The sequence below is a fragment of the Arachis hypogaea genome, chromosome 8 (genome assembly GCF_003086295.3).
Source record: "Arachis hypogaea cultivar Tifrunner chromosome 8, arahy.Tifrunner.gnm2.J5K5, whole genome shotgun sequence".
NCBI classification, from domain to species: domain Eukaryota; kingdom Viridiplantae; phylum Streptophyta; class Magnoliopsida; order Fabales; family Fabaceae; genus Arachis; species Arachis hypogaea.
Genome location: NC_092043.1, coordinates 34,206,235 through 34,223,415, shown reverse-complemented (window position 1 = coordinate 34,223,415; position 17,181 = coordinate 34,206,235). Strand labels below are relative to the sequence as shown.

General features: G+C 32.3%; 3 protein-coding genes across 6 annotated transcripts; 1 reads left to right on the top strand and 2 right to left on the bottom strand.

Annotated features, from left to right (window-relative positions):
• Nucleotides 1–1,211: 1,211 nt before the first annotated feature.
• LOC112707145 (zinc finger CCCH domain-containing protein 2) lies at nucleotides 1,212–3,022 on the bottom strand. Its single transcript, XM_025758749.3, has one exon. It carries the CDS (start codon nucleotides 2,651–2,653, stop codon nucleotides 1,442–1,444), a length of 1,212 nt encoding a protein of 403 aa, XP_025614534.1. The 5' UTR covers nucleotides 2,654–3,022; the 3' UTR covers nucleotides 1,212–1,441.
• Nucleotides 3,023–9,308: 6,286 nt separating this feature from the next.
• Nucleotides 9,309–12,998, top strand: LOC112707143 (protein TPX2). 3 transcript variants are annotated; one of them, XM_025758744.3, is made up of 13 exons: nucleotides 9,309–9,565; nucleotides 9,932–9,993; nucleotides 10,069–10,125; nucleotides 10,225–10,335; nucleotides 10,426–10,584; nucleotides 11,198–11,353; nucleotides 11,449–11,577; nucleotides 11,697–11,780; nucleotides 11,864–11,944; nucleotides 12,032–12,156; nucleotides 12,262–12,370; nucleotides 12,544–12,638; nucleotides 12,736–12,998. In XM_025758744.3, the coding sequence occupies exons 1-13, from the start codon at nucleotides 9,520–9,522 to the stop codon at nucleotides 12,839–12,841; spliced, it is 1,320 nt and encodes a 439-aa protein (XP_025614529.1). In that variant the 5' UTR covers nucleotides 9,309–9,519; the 3' UTR covers nucleotides 12,842–12,998. The 3 variants fall into 3 exon arrangements, with proteins under 3 accessions (XP_025614529.1, XP_025614527.1, XP_029144311.1); XM_025758742.3 differs by having other exon boundaries at nucleotides 12,730–12,998; XM_029288478.2 differs by lacking the exon at nucleotides 11,697–11,780 and having other exon boundaries at nucleotides 12,730–12,998.
• LOC112707144 (putative E3 ubiquitin-protein ligase RING1a) lies at nucleotides 12,922–16,650 on the bottom strand. 2 transcript variants are annotated; one of them, XM_025758746.3, is made up of 8 exons: nucleotides 16,380–16,650; nucleotides 15,224–15,305; nucleotides 14,950–15,070; nucleotides 14,825–14,866; nucleotides 14,097–14,609; nucleotides 13,874–13,984; nucleotides 13,413–13,640; nucleotides 12,922–13,333 (listed from the first exon to the last, which is right to left on the bottom strand). In XM_025758746.3, exons 1-8 carry the CDS (start codon nucleotides 16,465–16,467, stop codon nucleotides 13,301–13,303), a joined length of 1,218 nt encoding a protein of 405 aa, XP_025614531.1. In that variant the 5' UTR covers nucleotides 16,468–16,650; the 3' UTR covers nucleotides 12,922–13,300. The 2 variants fall into 2 exon arrangements, with proteins under 2 accessions (XP_025614531.1, XP_025614532.1); XM_025758747.2 differs by having other exon boundaries at nucleotides 13,874–13,981.
• Between the last annotated feature and the right edge of the window lie 531 nt (nucleotides 16,651–17,181).

The following is a 17,181-nucleotide window of genomic DNA, read 5'->3' as shown; positions in this document are numbered from 1 at the left end:
GTTAAATTATATTAACTACAAAAAACAAAAGGAAAAGTATAAGAAACCAAAAGTTTATCGGCCAAAAATTAAACAAAATTATATTAATTTATATCAATAATTAATTAATTTTAAATTTTTTAAATTCAAAATTTAAAAAATTTTAAATTGATTAAGTAAACCTAATTAAAACCTATAAAAACCTTTCTCTTTTTTCTCACATTAATCTATCCACTTCTAACAATCACAAATTCGAAAAATATATAAAAGAACATCCATTTAATATGAAAAATAAACATTCTAATACTTAGTAGAAGAAACATCCATATATATTAACTCGTAAAAATTTTAAATTAATCCAAAGGTATTTGACTGAATTTTGACTGATATGCTTTTGCTTCCCTAACTTTACTCAAAACAAAATTATATTAAACATTCCAGCGATTAGATTTCCCACGGTATTTGATAGAGGGTATTTGATAGAGACTTGAACTATGGCTCTTCATGTTACCGGGAAATTATTAACTTATAAACATGATTAAAATATATACTACGTTTGCTAGCTAGCTAGTACATTTTAGTTTTAATTCGATTCAAATCAGAAGATGGCTGCGCAAGATCGATGGGTGAAGAAAAATGATATATATATTTCGCTTGTCCATTTACTTTACTCAAAAAATAAAAAGTAAAATGACAGGCGTGCCAGGTCAGATAGCTTTTTTGGCTTCCATTGTTTTCCAAGATTCTCTACTAAGCTAGCATGGCAGCGACGTTTAAATTGCAATTTACTCCGTCATCTTATTTATCTCTCTCATAATTTTCAAATCACTCGCCATTTTTGGTACCTACCTCATCATCATCCTTGTCAACGCTTTTCTATGTCTAATAGAGATGAAATATTCAAGGTGCTATAAAAGACTACCAAGATAATCTATTTACCCAAAAAGGAAAACAAAACAAAATCTAATATTTATCTTATCCACGACATGGCTTGCATGCTTGCCATGTGTACGAATCTTCTTTCTTTACCTGCAAGAGCTAACAGAAAACAAAATATCATACTGATCTGATTCCTCATCCCATAGAATTAGCTTTTCTCCAATTTAGGGTTAGTTCCCCACGTTAATAGTTGGTACCGCTACTAAATCAGATAAGGCCAATTGAATACGTCACACGTCAGAATAAAATTATTTCAGAAAAAAAATGAAGAGAACGAACCAAAAGAACATGAATAATCAAAGCACACTCCTTTATACATAATAAGGCAAAAACAAGATGAAATTAAATTATAAATTCAAATGCACAAATTACAGAATAGTTGCAAACTTGGCAACAAATTCAGAAAGCAATGAAACAAAACAATACTTAGAAAACAATAATTAACAATAGACGCCATAGTATTTACACTTGCTAATCATCCTGACCATTTTCTTAACTCCCTCATCATCATCATCTTCAACTTCTACATCAGAAGATCATTCACCCATCCGAGATCAGGAGCTGGGCAATTATTCGCACCATTAATATCATTAGAAATATTAGCATCGGAATTAGATTTATGAGCAACCACCCTGTTTTCGTTGCCAATAAAAAACCTCGAAAATTTCCCATCATCATCACAGCTTCTTGTTGGGGTCATCATCATTGGAGAAGACGGAGAAAAAATAAACTCTTGCTGATCCTCACAATTCAGAGGAACATCAACCCAGGGCATGTTAGTTGCTACTTTTGCAGCAGAAACACCTGAAACGTCGCTGTAATTCAAACCGTCGCTAAAACTCAAACCCTCCAAAGAACTCATCAATTCATTAACCACGTCCTTGTAACTCAAGTTACTGGCACCACCACCACCGCCACCACGACACGCACCGTAGCGGGACAGCCTACTAATCGGAGAAACCGGAGGCGACGTGGCGGAGGACGATGGTGAGAGCGGCGGCGAAAAACGGGACATGCCTAAAAGCGTTGAAGTTGGAGAATTAACAGCACCACCACCACCGGCACAGTGGTGACAGAACAAACAGCAGCTATTGTTACTAGAAGAACCTGACGAAGGGTTCAGGAAAAGCTTGTTCTTCTTGCATGGAGAGATGTCATTCGAAGTACTCATTGTAACTGGAAGGATCCTCAGTTGTTTCGGAGTGTGCGCGAAAAAGCACACTTTCCTCTTGCAGTTCTTTCCATCTTTGCATGCTTCGGTTCTGTACCTTGCAGGGTGGAGCCAGCATTCAAAGACGCCGTGTGCAAACTCGCAGCTGTCACCACGGCTGCACGCGCCGCGCCGGTATTCTGGACAGACCGTTCCAGAGTAGTGATACCGACGTGGGTCGCGACGGCGGGCCTTTTCGCCGGGGTGGGCAAAAGGGCAGTCAGTCCAGTCATGGCTCCGGCTGCGAGTGCAACGGCGGACCTTGAACTCATACATCCGGAAGTGGTCGGACGAGTAAGGGTCGTCGCCGTCAGAGCCAGAATCGTCAGCAGGGTTGTTGCAAGGGAGGAATTTCTGAAAAAGGGTGTCGTCGGAGAACATTTCACCGGCGTCGACGGCGGCGGCTCGACGGGTGAGGAGCTTCCTTGGTGGAACGTCAATATCTCTGAGGGACTTCTTAGGAGAAAGGAGTTGTTGAGAAGGGTAAAACTTGTGATGGTGCTGCTGATCGGAACAGATACTCATTTCGGCGTTTGGCCACAGTTTTGTTGTGTATCCTATATGATAGTATGTGTTTGGAAAAGAAAGGGGGAAGAGGAAGGAAGCGAGCGTGCAAATATGATAATGGGGTTTGTATGTGTTTGATAAAGAGGAAAATAAGGGGCAAGTTATATAGGGAAGTTGAGGGGAGAGAGAGATAAGAGAGAGAAATAGTGAGAAGGATGGTGGTGTGGGGATAGGTGCGTGGCTTCATAACATTTGAGATGAGCATGCAAAAGAGGGGTATGTGGCAGTTTCATAGTTCATTGAAGACAGTGGTTTTGGCTATGTGTAATTGTTCTAAGACCTCTATGAATACGAATATGTATAATGGGGAAATGTATCAAATATCTCTTCTCTCTTCTTAATCTATCTATTTAATTTATTAAAGGATGGATGATGTTGGCATCACAGGTAGCATGAGAATTCTAGATCACATGAAATGAGGGCTCCATCTTCTCATATAAGAGACTTTTTTCAATTTGACTACCATTTCGATATATATGTTAGTTTCATTGCATCTCTTTTGTTATTTTTTCTAGCTTTATCATATCCCCTTTTATTTATTTTTTTATTTATGTTCTCTTTTTCTTCTCATTGACTGAAAATAAAAAAGCGTTACCAGAAAAGAAATTTTGACTGATTGTCCTTCAAGATTAAAATAACTTACCAAACCTATTTACTAAGATTATCAAAATATAAAATACGGACATTTAAATAGTAGTAAAAACAGCTAGTGTGAAATCTTGTCTATTTTATTTTTATTTTTTTTATCTACTGATATGATCGAAACAAATAGGAATAATTGGTCTCTATTATTTATTTATTTGATTATTTTGGACCAAGTTTATACTTTTTTTTTAAATAATGTCTTTGTTTAGTGAATTTGTCTAGCTTTTAAGAACGCTATAATAATATGTTATTGATTTAAAAGCATGGTGAGTCTAAAGCAAGCTAAGGGCAAAAGTATCTAAGGAAAATGAAATATATACTGTGCTGGTTGTTTATAAAATAATGGTTCAACTACTGAAGAAAGTGAAGTGGTTGAACCTCAAATAAAATGTGATAATATGTGGCGGATGAGGAGCCATGAATAGTGCTGGTGTAGGCGGTTGAGTAACTTAAATTGCAGTAATTGTAAATTATTGTTAATTACATAATAGCAATTCAATATATAATTATCATAACTTTTTCATTAATTAACTAATTTGAGTTGATTGAGTGATAAATTCATTCATTCTAAATAATTATAGAGGTTTTGAATCTCATCTCATACATACAATAATTTATTAGTTAGTAATATATTTTTAAATAAAATTTAAATTCGTAACAGATTAATACTTAAATTGTTGACTTAGAAGATATTACAGACCAAAAAAAAAAACTTTTTCATTAGTTATTATTAAATGCATATATATTTAAGATTATATTATTTTTTATCTATTAACATTAAAGTTATTTTTTAATTCCTGTGTTTAGCACTGTATCTTAATTTGAAGCATAGTTATCAATTCGATTCAACTCTGTCGGTCGAACCAAAAATTCAATTATTAATTTGATTTGAATTATTATTTGAATCGGTGAAGTAATTAATTCGCTCGAATTTAATTAATTTTGATAAAAAAAATTAGTTAAAATCAATCCGGTTAAGTCCGATAAAATCCAATTAAACTAGACAGCATTGTTATTTTTTATATATGATATTTTTTTTAATTAAATATTGGAAGAGTATAATAAATATAAATTATTATAATTTAAAAATAATTGTTAATTTAATATAAAATAAAATTTAAAAAAATATTTATTATAAAAATAAAAAATAAAATAAAATTTTATATATAATTATTAATTATAACTGAATTAATTAATTTAATCTATAATTTTTAATTAAATTAATAATTTAATAATCCAATAATAATTTGATTATCAAGATAACTGTATTTTGGAGCTCTTATTGCCTTCAGTGGAAGCCCACTGATTTCATTGAATTAAAATAATGAAATAACGCCCAGGCCCATTGAAACAAACAAAAAACCGGGGCAGCAGTGCCTATAGAACATCAGCACTGGCCCACAAAATTATACATTCCATTGTCTCTAGTTATAAAACTTTGGTTAGTAGGCGATTGATAAATGTCTATAAATAATTAAATAGGATGCTGCTAACAAATATTTTAGGCATACTTTTTAATAATATTATAAATAAAAATATAATTCTTTTGTTTTAAATATATCAAATATATTGATAATACAATTCAAAGAGTCAAAACTTTCTGTTTTATTTTTCTTAACTAATTTCTTTGGAATGACACTCTTTAGCTAACTCCTTATAAATATTTTGAATACACATATACATACAATATATTTAACTTTTTACATAGTTATACATTCGTATTTTCAAACAACTTTTTAGCTAACTCTTTGTGAAATGTTTTTATCTTAAAAAAACTTTCCCACATATCAAAATTAACTAATATTTTGTATTTTAATTTAACCAGAGAAAGAAAAGCTAAAGAGTATTTTAAGTGCTATTTAAAGAGTTAAAATATTAAATTTTACCTTTTTTTCAATCTATCATTAGTACATTCCATGTATTAAGAAGTTTAAAATTTATATTTTTATTGATTTGAATATTTTTTTTATCTCTATACGATATACTTAAAACATTTTATAGAATATAATACTAAAAGAAAAATAATCATTTAATTAATAATCCCAAACAGGTAGTAGAAATTTAAAACTGAATTAGAGAAGATATGGGACCAAACTTTTAGGACCATGCAGTGCTTTAAAAGCTTTTATCATAGCTACTCTCTTTCCCTAGAAAGAATAATGAATCAGCATGATGGATCGAAGGGGAAGCCATAACTGACACATACACTTCCATCAATATCAAGTCATGGGACAAGTTGAAGTTAGGAATTTACATGCAAAGGAATAAGAGAAAGTGATCATCATTCATCAGACAAGCTTTTGAGTATCCCACCTCCCATATACTAAAATAGAGAACGCACTTTCACACAACCCTTTCGGGCTCATATATGATTCAATTATACCACTACTAAATTTTAGTAAAATCCAATTAAATTTTGCAGTTTGATTCAATTAATGGCTATTTTTATTGCTCCTCACGAGTTAGTCCATGGTCAATATGTTTGTCTAATTTTCAATAGTTCAAAATTTAAAGTATAAGCTAAATGGTACAACTAACAGAGATTTTAAAATATATTTTTTTAGTAAAAAATAAAATTAAATAAAAATAATATTTTTTACTTAATTAAAAAAAAAAAAACATATACGTTGCACATGATAATTTTTTTTGTAGACTTTTTTCGTTACAAAAAAATATAATATTTACTTTTTACCAAAACTTTACTTTTTACTGTAGTATTATTCTTTAAAATAATGTATGTTTGGTGTTTTTTTTTATTTTTTGAGTTGGTATAAGATCTGTAACTTTTTTAATAAACAGTAATAATTAAGTGTGTAGAGTTTATTAGTACTAAGTTCACCTAAATATTTTGCCAATAAAAATAAAAAGGAGAGTCTAAATTAATTAAAATTAAAAGAATAACAATTTTTTTTTACTATAAATACATTTTTAAAAAAATGAATTATTTGAACTTTTGATAATAAAATAAAATTTATTTTTAATATACTATTATCAATATAAAATAATATTACACATATATCTAATCACATAATATTATATATAACTACTTTTTAATCACATAAATGATTATTCAAAAAAACGAATATAACTAAATTACTGTTAAAAAATATTTTACTGCACCAAAATTAAACTGTCTAAAAAATTATAGCAATAACATTTAAGCATACATGATGTTCATCTAATTAATTAATGAAAAACGCGTTAGCTGTAATTAATATGCTCAACTTTGTAGAAGATTGCACCAGCTTATATATCCATCCATAATTAAGCACATGGTTGGAAGTTCATAAATCATAACTATGCAGGATGATTTCTCATCGTCAATTGATAGTGCAAATGTTCATTATTTTGAGAAATTGTCTCTTTTCTCTAAATATACTTCTATTATTTGAATATTTTGCTTTGTCCTCATCAATTTTCTTGTTACAATAATACGACGTATATCTAATTTTCCCCAATTATTATACTTGTAGTATATAATAGATATTTGACATCTCATATGGATGAACACCACATTTTCTCCAAAGAGGGAGGTGCTACTAGGTAGCTTTTGAACACCATAACTTACTAGGGAATGGCAACTCTTATCTTGATTCAATTCATCCGCCACTTCTAATTTCTACAATCATATACTACATCATGCATGCATGTTTCCCAACTAGGGTGCATCTTTTTTATCCTCAAATTAAATTGGCTACCTTTGATACCGCCACCATGTCCATCAACTAGAGACATCACCATAAATGCGACACCGTACCATTCTCAAGTCCTATATTACCAATTCTTGTTTACTATTTTCATTTTAGAATAGTTGTCGTTTTAACATTTTTATACATTAAAAAAAATCAAAGCAATAATTATTTTAAAACGGAAAGAGTGTCATTTAGTGTAAACAACAAAGATTTATGAAATTAATAATACTAATTAGGTAAATAAAAATATTATGTAAATACAAAAAATTAATCATTATATATTTGTATATAAATATATTATTATTTAATTTATTTTTAATATATATTTTATATTTTAATATGTATTTTATATAAATAACTAATATAATAACTAACCTTTTTTAGGATATATACGTAGTATAATTAATATGTAAATGTATGAATTATGCTATACATTTTTTACTTTTTCAAATGCTACCATTTTTAAGTTTAATTAGATACATTACAAATAAAAAATATCCCTTATAACATACAATGATAACGTTTGGTTGATGTTTATATCTCAATGAAACATAGATATAGCAACACATATCTGCTGATTGGTTTGGTGAGACATTAATTTTTAAAGAAAGAAGAGAAATAGGGGAAAAAAATCCTTATTTCGTTGCTGATTGATGTGCCGGAATATAATTACACACTGAATCGTTAAATTGCTTACTGGGATTCCGTATCTTTCATGAACGTAACATGAAATGCTTGCATCACTTTCACACTTGATTATTGTAATTGAATAATATCAAAATAATTGGATTCCAGTTTCTATGACTATCAGAGCGATTATACACTTTGAAAGGGATATAGAGATAGCTAGATAATATCTGTCTGTCTTATACCTTTAATTTGCCGTTTCAATTCGCCGTTGATTGAATGCTGCAAAATAAAACAAAACCTCGTTATACTTCCTCATATATAATTAGCAGTGACATAATTATAATTAAAACGATTAAGCTAAGACAGATTTGATGAATGAACTAATTAATTACATGGAGCAATTGAAGTCATTAGAAATGGGGAAAGTGATAGGCATGTGACATCTATCAGGGAGAAATTGAATGCGTTCCAAATCAAATTTGATGCGAATGCCCTTTGCCAAGTCCTCAATACACTGACAAATTCGTTCGGTGTATTGCTTATCTTCCTTGTTGAGTGTGGCCACAGTTTCACAGCAATGCTTGGTTGGTTCTGATTCATAACCTGCAAGGTACCTAACGCATGTCACAAAATCCCAGTACACTATATCACATGGTTCCCTTGAAATTATTACAATCATTTCTGATCTGCATATCATCAACATAACAATAACACTAACAAAAGCACCTTCAACCCCTATGTTTTGCATCATATATACACAATAATAATGATGCTTTTGAAGATCAAACTATAATAAATATATACAGATCCAGTATATATATATCTTAATCAAGTGCGTAATAATGTTGTAGTAGCTATTATTTTCAGGTGTAAACCTAAGAAAAATGCATGTGCAAGTATCGTGGTCCATGAATTGTGGAAACTTGTTAAGAATTTTTGTTCTGTTTTCCCACGGAAAAGAACTCCTGCTAGCTCATAATCTATTATTTATCTTTTATTTAAAAAATTCTTTAAAATATATTAATTTGTAGGGTTGTGCATATGAGAAGTGTTTACTTTTTTATTTTTAATTAAGAGAATTATTGATTGTAATTAGTAATAGTGTAAAATTATTTTTCATTAAAAAATTTTTTTGGTAACATTTAAAGAAAAAACCAACGAACGCTTAAAATTATTATTAGTAGTATTATTAAGATACAATAAATTAAGAATTTAATTATGATATTTTTTCTTTTAAAAAAATTACTACTTCTATACTAAAAAGTGATCACATATTTATATATAAATACATATAATGTTAAATTTATTTCAATATGTATTTTATATTATAATATATATTCTATATAAATAGTTGATTTAATGATTAATTTTTTGTGTATACCTAGGATGATTAATTTTTTTTTACATACATGTATTATCTAAAAATAATAATTACTTTTATTAATCAATGTATAAATGATCATATAAGAATCCAGATGTGACTTGTAAGTACGTTAAAGTTAAAGAATAAAACTATTTTCGGATTGTTACACATATTTGAGGGGAAAACGACATCGTTTGAAGGCGCGTGTCTCATGGAGCGTGACAAAATAGCCGTTAGAAGTTGAACTAACTTGAACGGTTATGTTCATGTTCTTCTCATTTTCTCTTTTTCCATTACAAACGTTGCACTTTCTCCCTCTCCCTCTCGCTCTCTCTCTCTCTCTCTCTCTCTCTCTCTCTCTCTCTCTCTCTCTCTCTGTGCAAATTCTCTTTTTTTTATTATTTTCATTTTATTTTACTAATTATATTATTGAAGCTAGCAACAATTTACTTCACTTGCCAAAAAATTTGAACCTGCGAACACCCGAATCCGAAATGGCGGTGGAAACTGGCGGCGCCACCATTATAGTAGCCACCTGTCGTATGTTTCTTCTTCTTCTTCTTGCTTTCTTTGATGAAATGAAGAGTAGAAATGCAATGCAATTTGTAATATAATCATGAATGAACTCTCATTCAGAACTGGATTTAGACATGATGATTTAGAAACAGATGATTTACTTTATTTTTTGTTAGACTTTCATCATGAATTGTTTGAAATGGCAAATAAGTTAATTTACTTAGATACTTTTCATCCTAGTTTGTTAAGAGAAAAACTACTTGACCCATATCTTAATTAGAGTCAGTCTCTCACTTGAGATTGATCGACATAGTCAATTATTGTTCTATTTATCTTGTATGAAGTAAATTACTTGGTTAAGCTTTTTCTGAATTTTTCAAGTTGTTCCAGCATTTAAGCCTAGAACCAATAATAGCCTGCGTGATTTTGGTGAAGCTGAGAAAATGCACAAGGTAAAGGTTACTTTCAAATTTGATTAATTAGTGTGTTTATCACAATGTTTCAAAAATCAGTAATCTATATTTCAGGTATATGAGAACCAAGCTATTAAGAGGCAGAAGTTGGAAGGAGGCAAAGCTAGACAGGTCGATGTCTTTATTTGTGTGTTTCCCCCACTCTTTCAAATAACTTTTCTCTCATATTTGTGCCCTAACTAAAGTATAACTCCTCAAAAATATAACCAGATTCTGTATGTGGAACCTCAAAATTTGCCTCGTAAGTTGCCATTGGGTGTGACCAATGGCAACACAAACATATCTTCAAGTAATAGTAAAATGCAGATAAATGCCGTGAAGGTTTGTTTTATTCCTCTATTGTCCATTCTGTTTTCTTCTTTTGTTGCACCATGTGAGTAGATGTTCTTATAGTTTTGACTTATGATTCAGGGAAGTGCTGCTCAGAAACAGATGAAACCAAGGCCTAAAGAACCTGGATTCAAGACAGATCAGGCTGTTGCCTCAGCAAGTGTAAGGAGTACTACTGATCTTGATCCAGAAATGGTTCCTAGAATGCCAAAATTCAAGGCTCAACCACTGAATAAGAAGGTACTTCATTCTTCTCTTTCGCCCATACTTTGCTTTTACTTATAAATATAATTTTTTTAGAGTGCAAAATTTTCAAGAATTAACACTCCCATTTCCTCCTTTTTACAGAAAAAAAAAAGGAAGATAAATCACATACCGTAGGACTAAGCTTTTATTTATGCAAAATTTGATGTTTCGATTAACGGAAGTATTCATCAGTCATTTACTAAACTTTGATGTTTGATACTTTTTCTTCTCTTGATGAAAGAATAAATTTGTTGAGTGAAGAGCAAAAGAAGATAGGAGGAGAAGAGATCTTTGCAAAAATAAGGATAAACAAGAAATACTAATATAGTATAACTTTCTAATCTCTCTAAGTATATGAAAGGAAAATTTCTCCTGAAAGGATTGTTTTACTCCTAATGAAGGTTAAATTACATATCTAGCACACTACCGTAAATATTTGGCTGCTTCTCTTTTTTCCAAAATTAACATTACCTCTCAACATATATTAATCTAGTGCTTCAAGGTATACCCAGCATTCACCAAAGCTACCAAACAAAAAGTTCTACATCTGAGACCCATCACTTTGATCCTTGACTTGCTATTCATCAATTTTATTTTTTTGTATTAGGAGAATCCATGGAAACCTGTTCTTACAGAGCCTAAAACACCTACATTTCAGACATCACTACGTGCCCGGCCACAAAAGATGAAAAGTTCAGTAGAATTAGAGCTAGAAAAGCTTGCAAGAAAACCCAAATTTAAGGCAAGGCCTCTAAATAAGAAGGTAAAAGGCTACCGACCGAGAATGTTAATTAACTTCATTATTCTCATTTTATCCTTTAGCGCTAAACAAAAATAATCTCTCTCTTATTTCATTAGATCTTTGAAAGTAAAGGAGACATTGGACTACACTATCATGCGAAGAAACAAGTCACTGTACCTCAAGAATTTCACTTTGCAACAAATGACAGGATTCCACCACCTGCCATGGCTGATTTGTCTGATTTGGTAATCTAGATTTGAAATCAAACCATCTACTTCCCAAAGCTTCAGTTAACTCTACTTGATTTAAGAAATAAGGATGCATGTTCTATCATCAACTCGTCCTTTGTGTTCTTATGTTGCAGTTTTATTTTAAGTCTGAAAGTACTTGTAAAAACAAACCAGTTACCAGAAACACAATTCCAAAGCCATTCCATCTCCACACTGAGGTTCATTACATTCCCTTTTGTTTGGAAGGATCTATGCAATGATCCGGTTATGCTATAACAATTGCAATTTTTCTCTATGTTAGGAGAGAGGTGACCGGAAAGAGAAGAAACATCATATGGAACTTCTGCATAAGCCATACCCTTATTCCAATGACTATCCTCAAGTAAAGAAGTTTTTTCAATTTGGTGTCTCATTAATCTCTAGATACTAAGAATTAGCAGTACGAAATTACTGATATCATGATATGCAGGAACCTCAAAAACTTGAATCTAAGCAGTGCACTAAACCAGAACCATTCCAATTGGACTCCCTAGTTAGACATGAGATAGAACTGCAACAAGAAGTGGAGGAACAACTAATGGTGAAGAGAGAAGAGTGAGTAACATTAATAGTATTAGGTTTCACTTTCTTTTGTGTCTATGAAGAATTGAGTTATATTCTCATATATCATGGATGTGGAATTGTGGATTTTGCCTGCAGGGATCCATTCCCAGTTACAGATAAAGTTCGTAAACCCCTTACCCAAGTTCAAGAGTTCAGTTTACATTCAGAGAATTGGGCTATGTCTAGAGCCCAATTTAATGAGAAGGTGACTTTAGTCTTCGTATTCGTGCGTTCCTAACTATATATCATAGACCATAGTAGCTATTTTAGTTTTAGTTCTTATACTCTATAGTATAGTCTTCAATTTATTCTTTGTTTTTCTTCATCTACCACTTGATAGTGATCTAAGCAAGGTAGTGTGATATGTGATGCATGCAGAGAGAGGAAGAAAAGGCACTGAAACATCTGACAAAGTCAAAGGTTTCTCATGTGATGCCAACTCCAAAATTTCACCATCCTTTCTTTCCCAATAAGTATGTGCAAAATTAAAAGTTTAAAACATTTCTTCATTCTTTGTTTTCTACCACTTTTAAAACATCTGACAATGAGTTGTGTTGTATGAAGCAATAGGTCTGCTAAGGATACAACAAATCCCAAGTCGCCAAATTTGCATGTAGCAAAAAACAAGATATCAAATGCCATTGTAGTTTCAAGTCCTGCTGCCACCATGAGATGATGGAGAGAGCATCTAGTAGACGTGAATTTGACAACAATTTCAAATTCTAGTGTCATCATTTTGTAATATATCTTAATTAATGTTCGCAAATACAAAATACTAATCATTTTCTCATTAAAATATTCATTTCCACAATGAAAACTATGAATCTATTGTAACAATGCAGAGGTGCTAACAACAATCACTCCAACCATGCTGATGGATTTGAATACAATGCCGAATTTTGTGTCCATCATGAAAATTAAATAAAACTCCTTACCAAATAAAACTGTAACTAATATTTTATCTAAAGTTTATTTATGACACCTTCGGGCTTGCATAAACCTTTTCAAAGGGTCATATAATTTAGTATACTATAGTTTCTTGGTTTTTTTTTTTTTGGGGGGGGGGGGGTGGGGAGGGAGAACAACTTAGACAATTTGTCCTTGCTATATACAAATGAAAAAAAGTTCAGCGTGACTATAGTGCCCCTTTCCGCCTGTATGCCAGAATCTGAAACAGCAGAAAACGAGGGGAAATTAGGTTTGATGCTTGAAATAATAACAGTTAATAAAACCACATTAAGACTCACCAAATGCTCCCTTTTAGATATGCATTTAGATCTAATCCCTGCTAAAGATTCATCTCCCTGCAAAATTTCTAGTTCATATTTAGATGGATCTATAACCAGAGTTGTTAGCTCATCACATTTCAAGGATGAAGTCTCATCAGTTGACTTGTCGAAATCTGTGCCACTGCATCCTTTAACTGCCAATATCTCAACTTCTTCAACAGGCACAGGTGTTTGGCGAGCAACATACTTTGCAAAAGCAATTTTAAACAAGTATTAGACAATCATCATAAGGCAATTAAATTGTCTCATTAACAAAAAGCATAAGATGCAATCATTTTCTTTGGGAAGAGATCAGAGAAAATAATAGCACCTATATGTTAATACTAGGCCTTCTACTAGAAGAATAAATAAATTTAAATCAATCAAATCAGAATAATTTGCTGTCATAAACAAGTGACTAAAACAAAGGAGCATCTCACTTCGCAAAGGTTCTTGACAGACAAAGTTGGGCGACAGCAAAGGTGTGGCTTCTCCAAACTTGGTGCGCCTCGTTTGCCCAGAGAATAAAGCATGAGATGGATATCTAACTGCTAATAAGAATATAAAGGATCTTGAACAAAACTAAATTAAGAATTCATAACAAAGTTGCACTCAGCAATAACATTTGACACCTATAGATTTATTAAGAGGGGAGATCTATACCTCATCAGCATTCTCATCCAAGTTTCGGAGAAAATCAACCATCTTAGACACTCGACTACTGCGAGAGGTTTTGCTACTACTACCACCGCCACTTCCATGCCTTGTGTGACTTCTAAATCCACCCCTTCCCCATGTAAGTTTTCGAGGTTTTGACACCTGCCTTGAAAGTCCTCGATTTTCTCTACCGTTATCCAAGTCACTTTCTGCACATCCACCATCAGGACTTGCCATTGATGATGAGGGCTGAGAGGTGCGAACTCTGGTCCATCTCTTTCTCCTTCTTTGCCTCGCCTCTGTACCCCGCTCATCAGCAGATGATGAGTCCTTTTCGTTATTGTCATTTTCCTCCTCATTATCCTCAGATCCTTGAATATCAATCACTTGATTTTGTCTCCTAGAAGCATTTCGTTGATTTCGCTGGGATCTTGTCACGAATACACTTGGTGAATCTTTACGTCTCTTAACTAGTGCCTCAGACTGCCGTTGAACAACTTTTGCAATTGAAGCTTGAATCTGTCAGAAAGAAGTTATTAAATGACACCAGGAACAAGGTACTATTGCAAATGCAAGGAATTATGTAATTGAGGAGTTGGCATGTGATGGCAGCCAAGCAGATAGGCAATAATTCAGTGTCAAACAATAAAAAAGTGGAATTACTAGTTTAATTACTGTGAACATGCCTAAAATCTGAAAGCATGTTTAGAAATGTTCAGCCAATAAATATTTACCTGCTTATTGCGGTTCTTCTCCTCTTCACGAAATTCAAGCTCCTATAATAAAGCAACCAGTGTTAGTAGCACTAGTCAATTTTTTACACATGGTCAAAATACATAGTAAACAGGTCAACTCATACCTCTTCCTCGTACTTCTCAATATCTGGATATAAAGCAGCAATAAGAGCATCATATTTCGGATCATCTCTCAAAGAACGGCGACTGGCACAATGTGTTCGGCAAGCAGGGCATTCATTGTTCCTGAGATAATACATGAATGATGAGTCTGCATACAGAGATGATATCTTGTGTTTTGTGATGAGTACACGGGAGGCAAGAAGGGTTTAGATTGATTGCATGTATTGGAAGCAAATTACACAAACAAAAACCCTGGAATTGCTTCATGTGACCTACCCAAGTCGCATTGACTTGTCAATGCATTCCCTGCAAAACCGGTGCAAGCATTCCATGACAGTTCTTGTTTTCTTAATAATGCCTGTCGAAGCAAATACTTTGTTAGTTTAATAGGATAAGTTCACCATCATTGAATATGATTTGGAAATTTTCCTTCATAGTGGAATCTGAAACTACCTGTTAAAACCATAACTAAGAATATAGGTACCAACAAATTTTTTCCAAAAAAAAAAGCATTTATATTTGGTAAACATTTAAATACCAAATTGAGAGCAAATAAAATAGGATTTGGATCCTTTGGTTATGTTTCAATCTCACCATTTATTATTAATTCATTATTTTTATAGAATCCAAATCCAGTAAAATATGTCAAATTTCCTATGTTAATTAAACTAATATGCCCCGTATATAGAAATGAGTTTACTTTTTGTTTTTCCATTTAATATTTAGGTTATCAATCTTCGGATCTTTCTTCTATAAACAAAATTCACATAGCAAATACCAAGAACTGTGTAAGCACTATATGAACTAAGTATCACTCAGAACTAGGCAGCTACAAACAACGTTAATATAAAAGTGACCTCACTAAAAAAGATAATCAAAATGCGACATCACATTCTTTGTTTATTTTATCATTATTATCATGCATGATGATCTTATAGACTTAGATCACAGGCTAGTTAAGTGGCTATTGTCCCTCTTTAGTAATCTCAGAAAAGATAGTTCAACAATTCTCCTCGCTTTACAAAACTACAATTGACAGTTTGGCACTCTTAGGAGATGAATCTAAAATGCTAGTATTATTAAGCAATATCAGCAACAATAGAGAAAAAGAAACCACTAAGGATTGTTAAAAGGTTCATGCTCACCTAGTTACAAGATCAATATACAATAATAAATCAACAGGTATCTATGAAAATAACATATATTAAGCCATCACCTCTCCTTCTAGCAAACGATTAAAGCAGTATTAGCATAGGAGACTTTCCATCACACTTAGTGTTCGTGAAAAACACAACTTTCTATTTTATGTTGTTGTGCACATAGAATTAAATGAAATACTAGAGCTCCCAGCACATCTTGCCAGTAGCAAAATATAATCCCACACAGAATTTAACACCATACTTAAGACCCAAAAAGTGAAAACCAAACATACCAAGGCAAATTGGGCACTGGACATCCTTACGAATTTCCAGAAGTTCTACAAACACAAATCTGCGAAAAGAACAAGATGATAAGAACATATTTACATACAAGTGATAGAAAGAACATTTTCATATGGGATTTATGACTGATACCCACCAATTGGGTAGTTAGAACAGTCATAATTCAGCAAGTTATGAAAATGTTACAACAAATTTAGCAGCTTTCTAATAGTTAGGACTTAAAGACACAGTTAATGCTATATCACAGGCACTGCCCACCTTGATCATCTAAATTCTCTAAGCTGGAAGAAATTTATAACTCACCAGCCACTTTTCACAAAACACTGAAACAGTAATAACACCAAAAGCTATCTAACTTCCTAGCTGTTATACAAAAGGGGTAAAACAGTCATAATGTCACAGCAAGCAGCTTAGGGATATTTTATACTATGACATAATGCAAAGGAGTCGAATGTTGGGTATTTTCTTCTTCAGTATTTTCGTCTTTTATAATGTTAAGTCGTTTCTTCTGAGATACAAGCACATTGTGGCCCAACTTAACTTACAGCATGGTATCCCACATGCCTTTCACCTTTGACAACTTGGACAAGTACCCAAATCAGAAAAAACCAGTATGCTTTACGGATCAATGTCATGCTACCTTCAAACATTATATAACAGGAAAAGCAATTCCACACTTAACAAACGTTGTTCGATTAATGCAAGCCAATGAGCTAGTCTAATGCCACCAAGAAGCACGAAAATGCAAGCATGCAAACAGTAAGAGAACAAAAGGGTAATCGGAAAAACGAC

What these genes read in the sequence shown, in the direction of transcription:
- LOC112707145 (XM_025758749.3), bottom strand. Translation starts at nt 2,653, where the DNA reads ATGAGTATCTGTTCCGATCAGCAGCACCATCACAAGTTTTACCCTTCT.
- LOC112707143 (XM_025758742.3), top strand. Translation starts at nt 9,520, where the DNA reads ATGGCGGTGGAAACTGGCGGCGCCACCATTATAGTAGCCACCTGTC. An exon ending in TGCAGATAAATGCCGTGAAG is followed by an intron (nt 10,336 to 10,425) that starts GTTTGTTTTATT and finishes CTTATGATTCAG; the next exon opens with GGAAGTGCTGCTCAGAAACA. An exon ending in CTAATGGTGAAGAGAGAAGA is followed by an intron (nt 12,157 to 12,261) that starts GTGAGTAACATT and finishes TTTTGCCTGCAG; the next exon opens with GGATCCATTCCCAGTTACAG.
- LOC112707144 (XM_025758746.3), bottom strand. Translation starts at nt 16,467, where the DNA reads ATGTTCTTATCATCTTGTTCTTTTCGCAGATTTGTGTTTGTAGAACTT. An exon ending in CCAGTGCCCAATTTGCCTTG is followed by an intron (nt 15,306 to 16,379) that starts GTATGTTTGGTT and finishes TTGCTTCGACAG; the next exon opens with GCATTATTAAGAAAACAAGA. An exon ending in GACAAGTCAATGCGACTTGG is followed by an intron (nt 15,071 to 15,223) that starts GTAGGTCACATG and finishes GTATTATCTCAG; the next exon opens with GAACAATGAATGCCCTGCTT.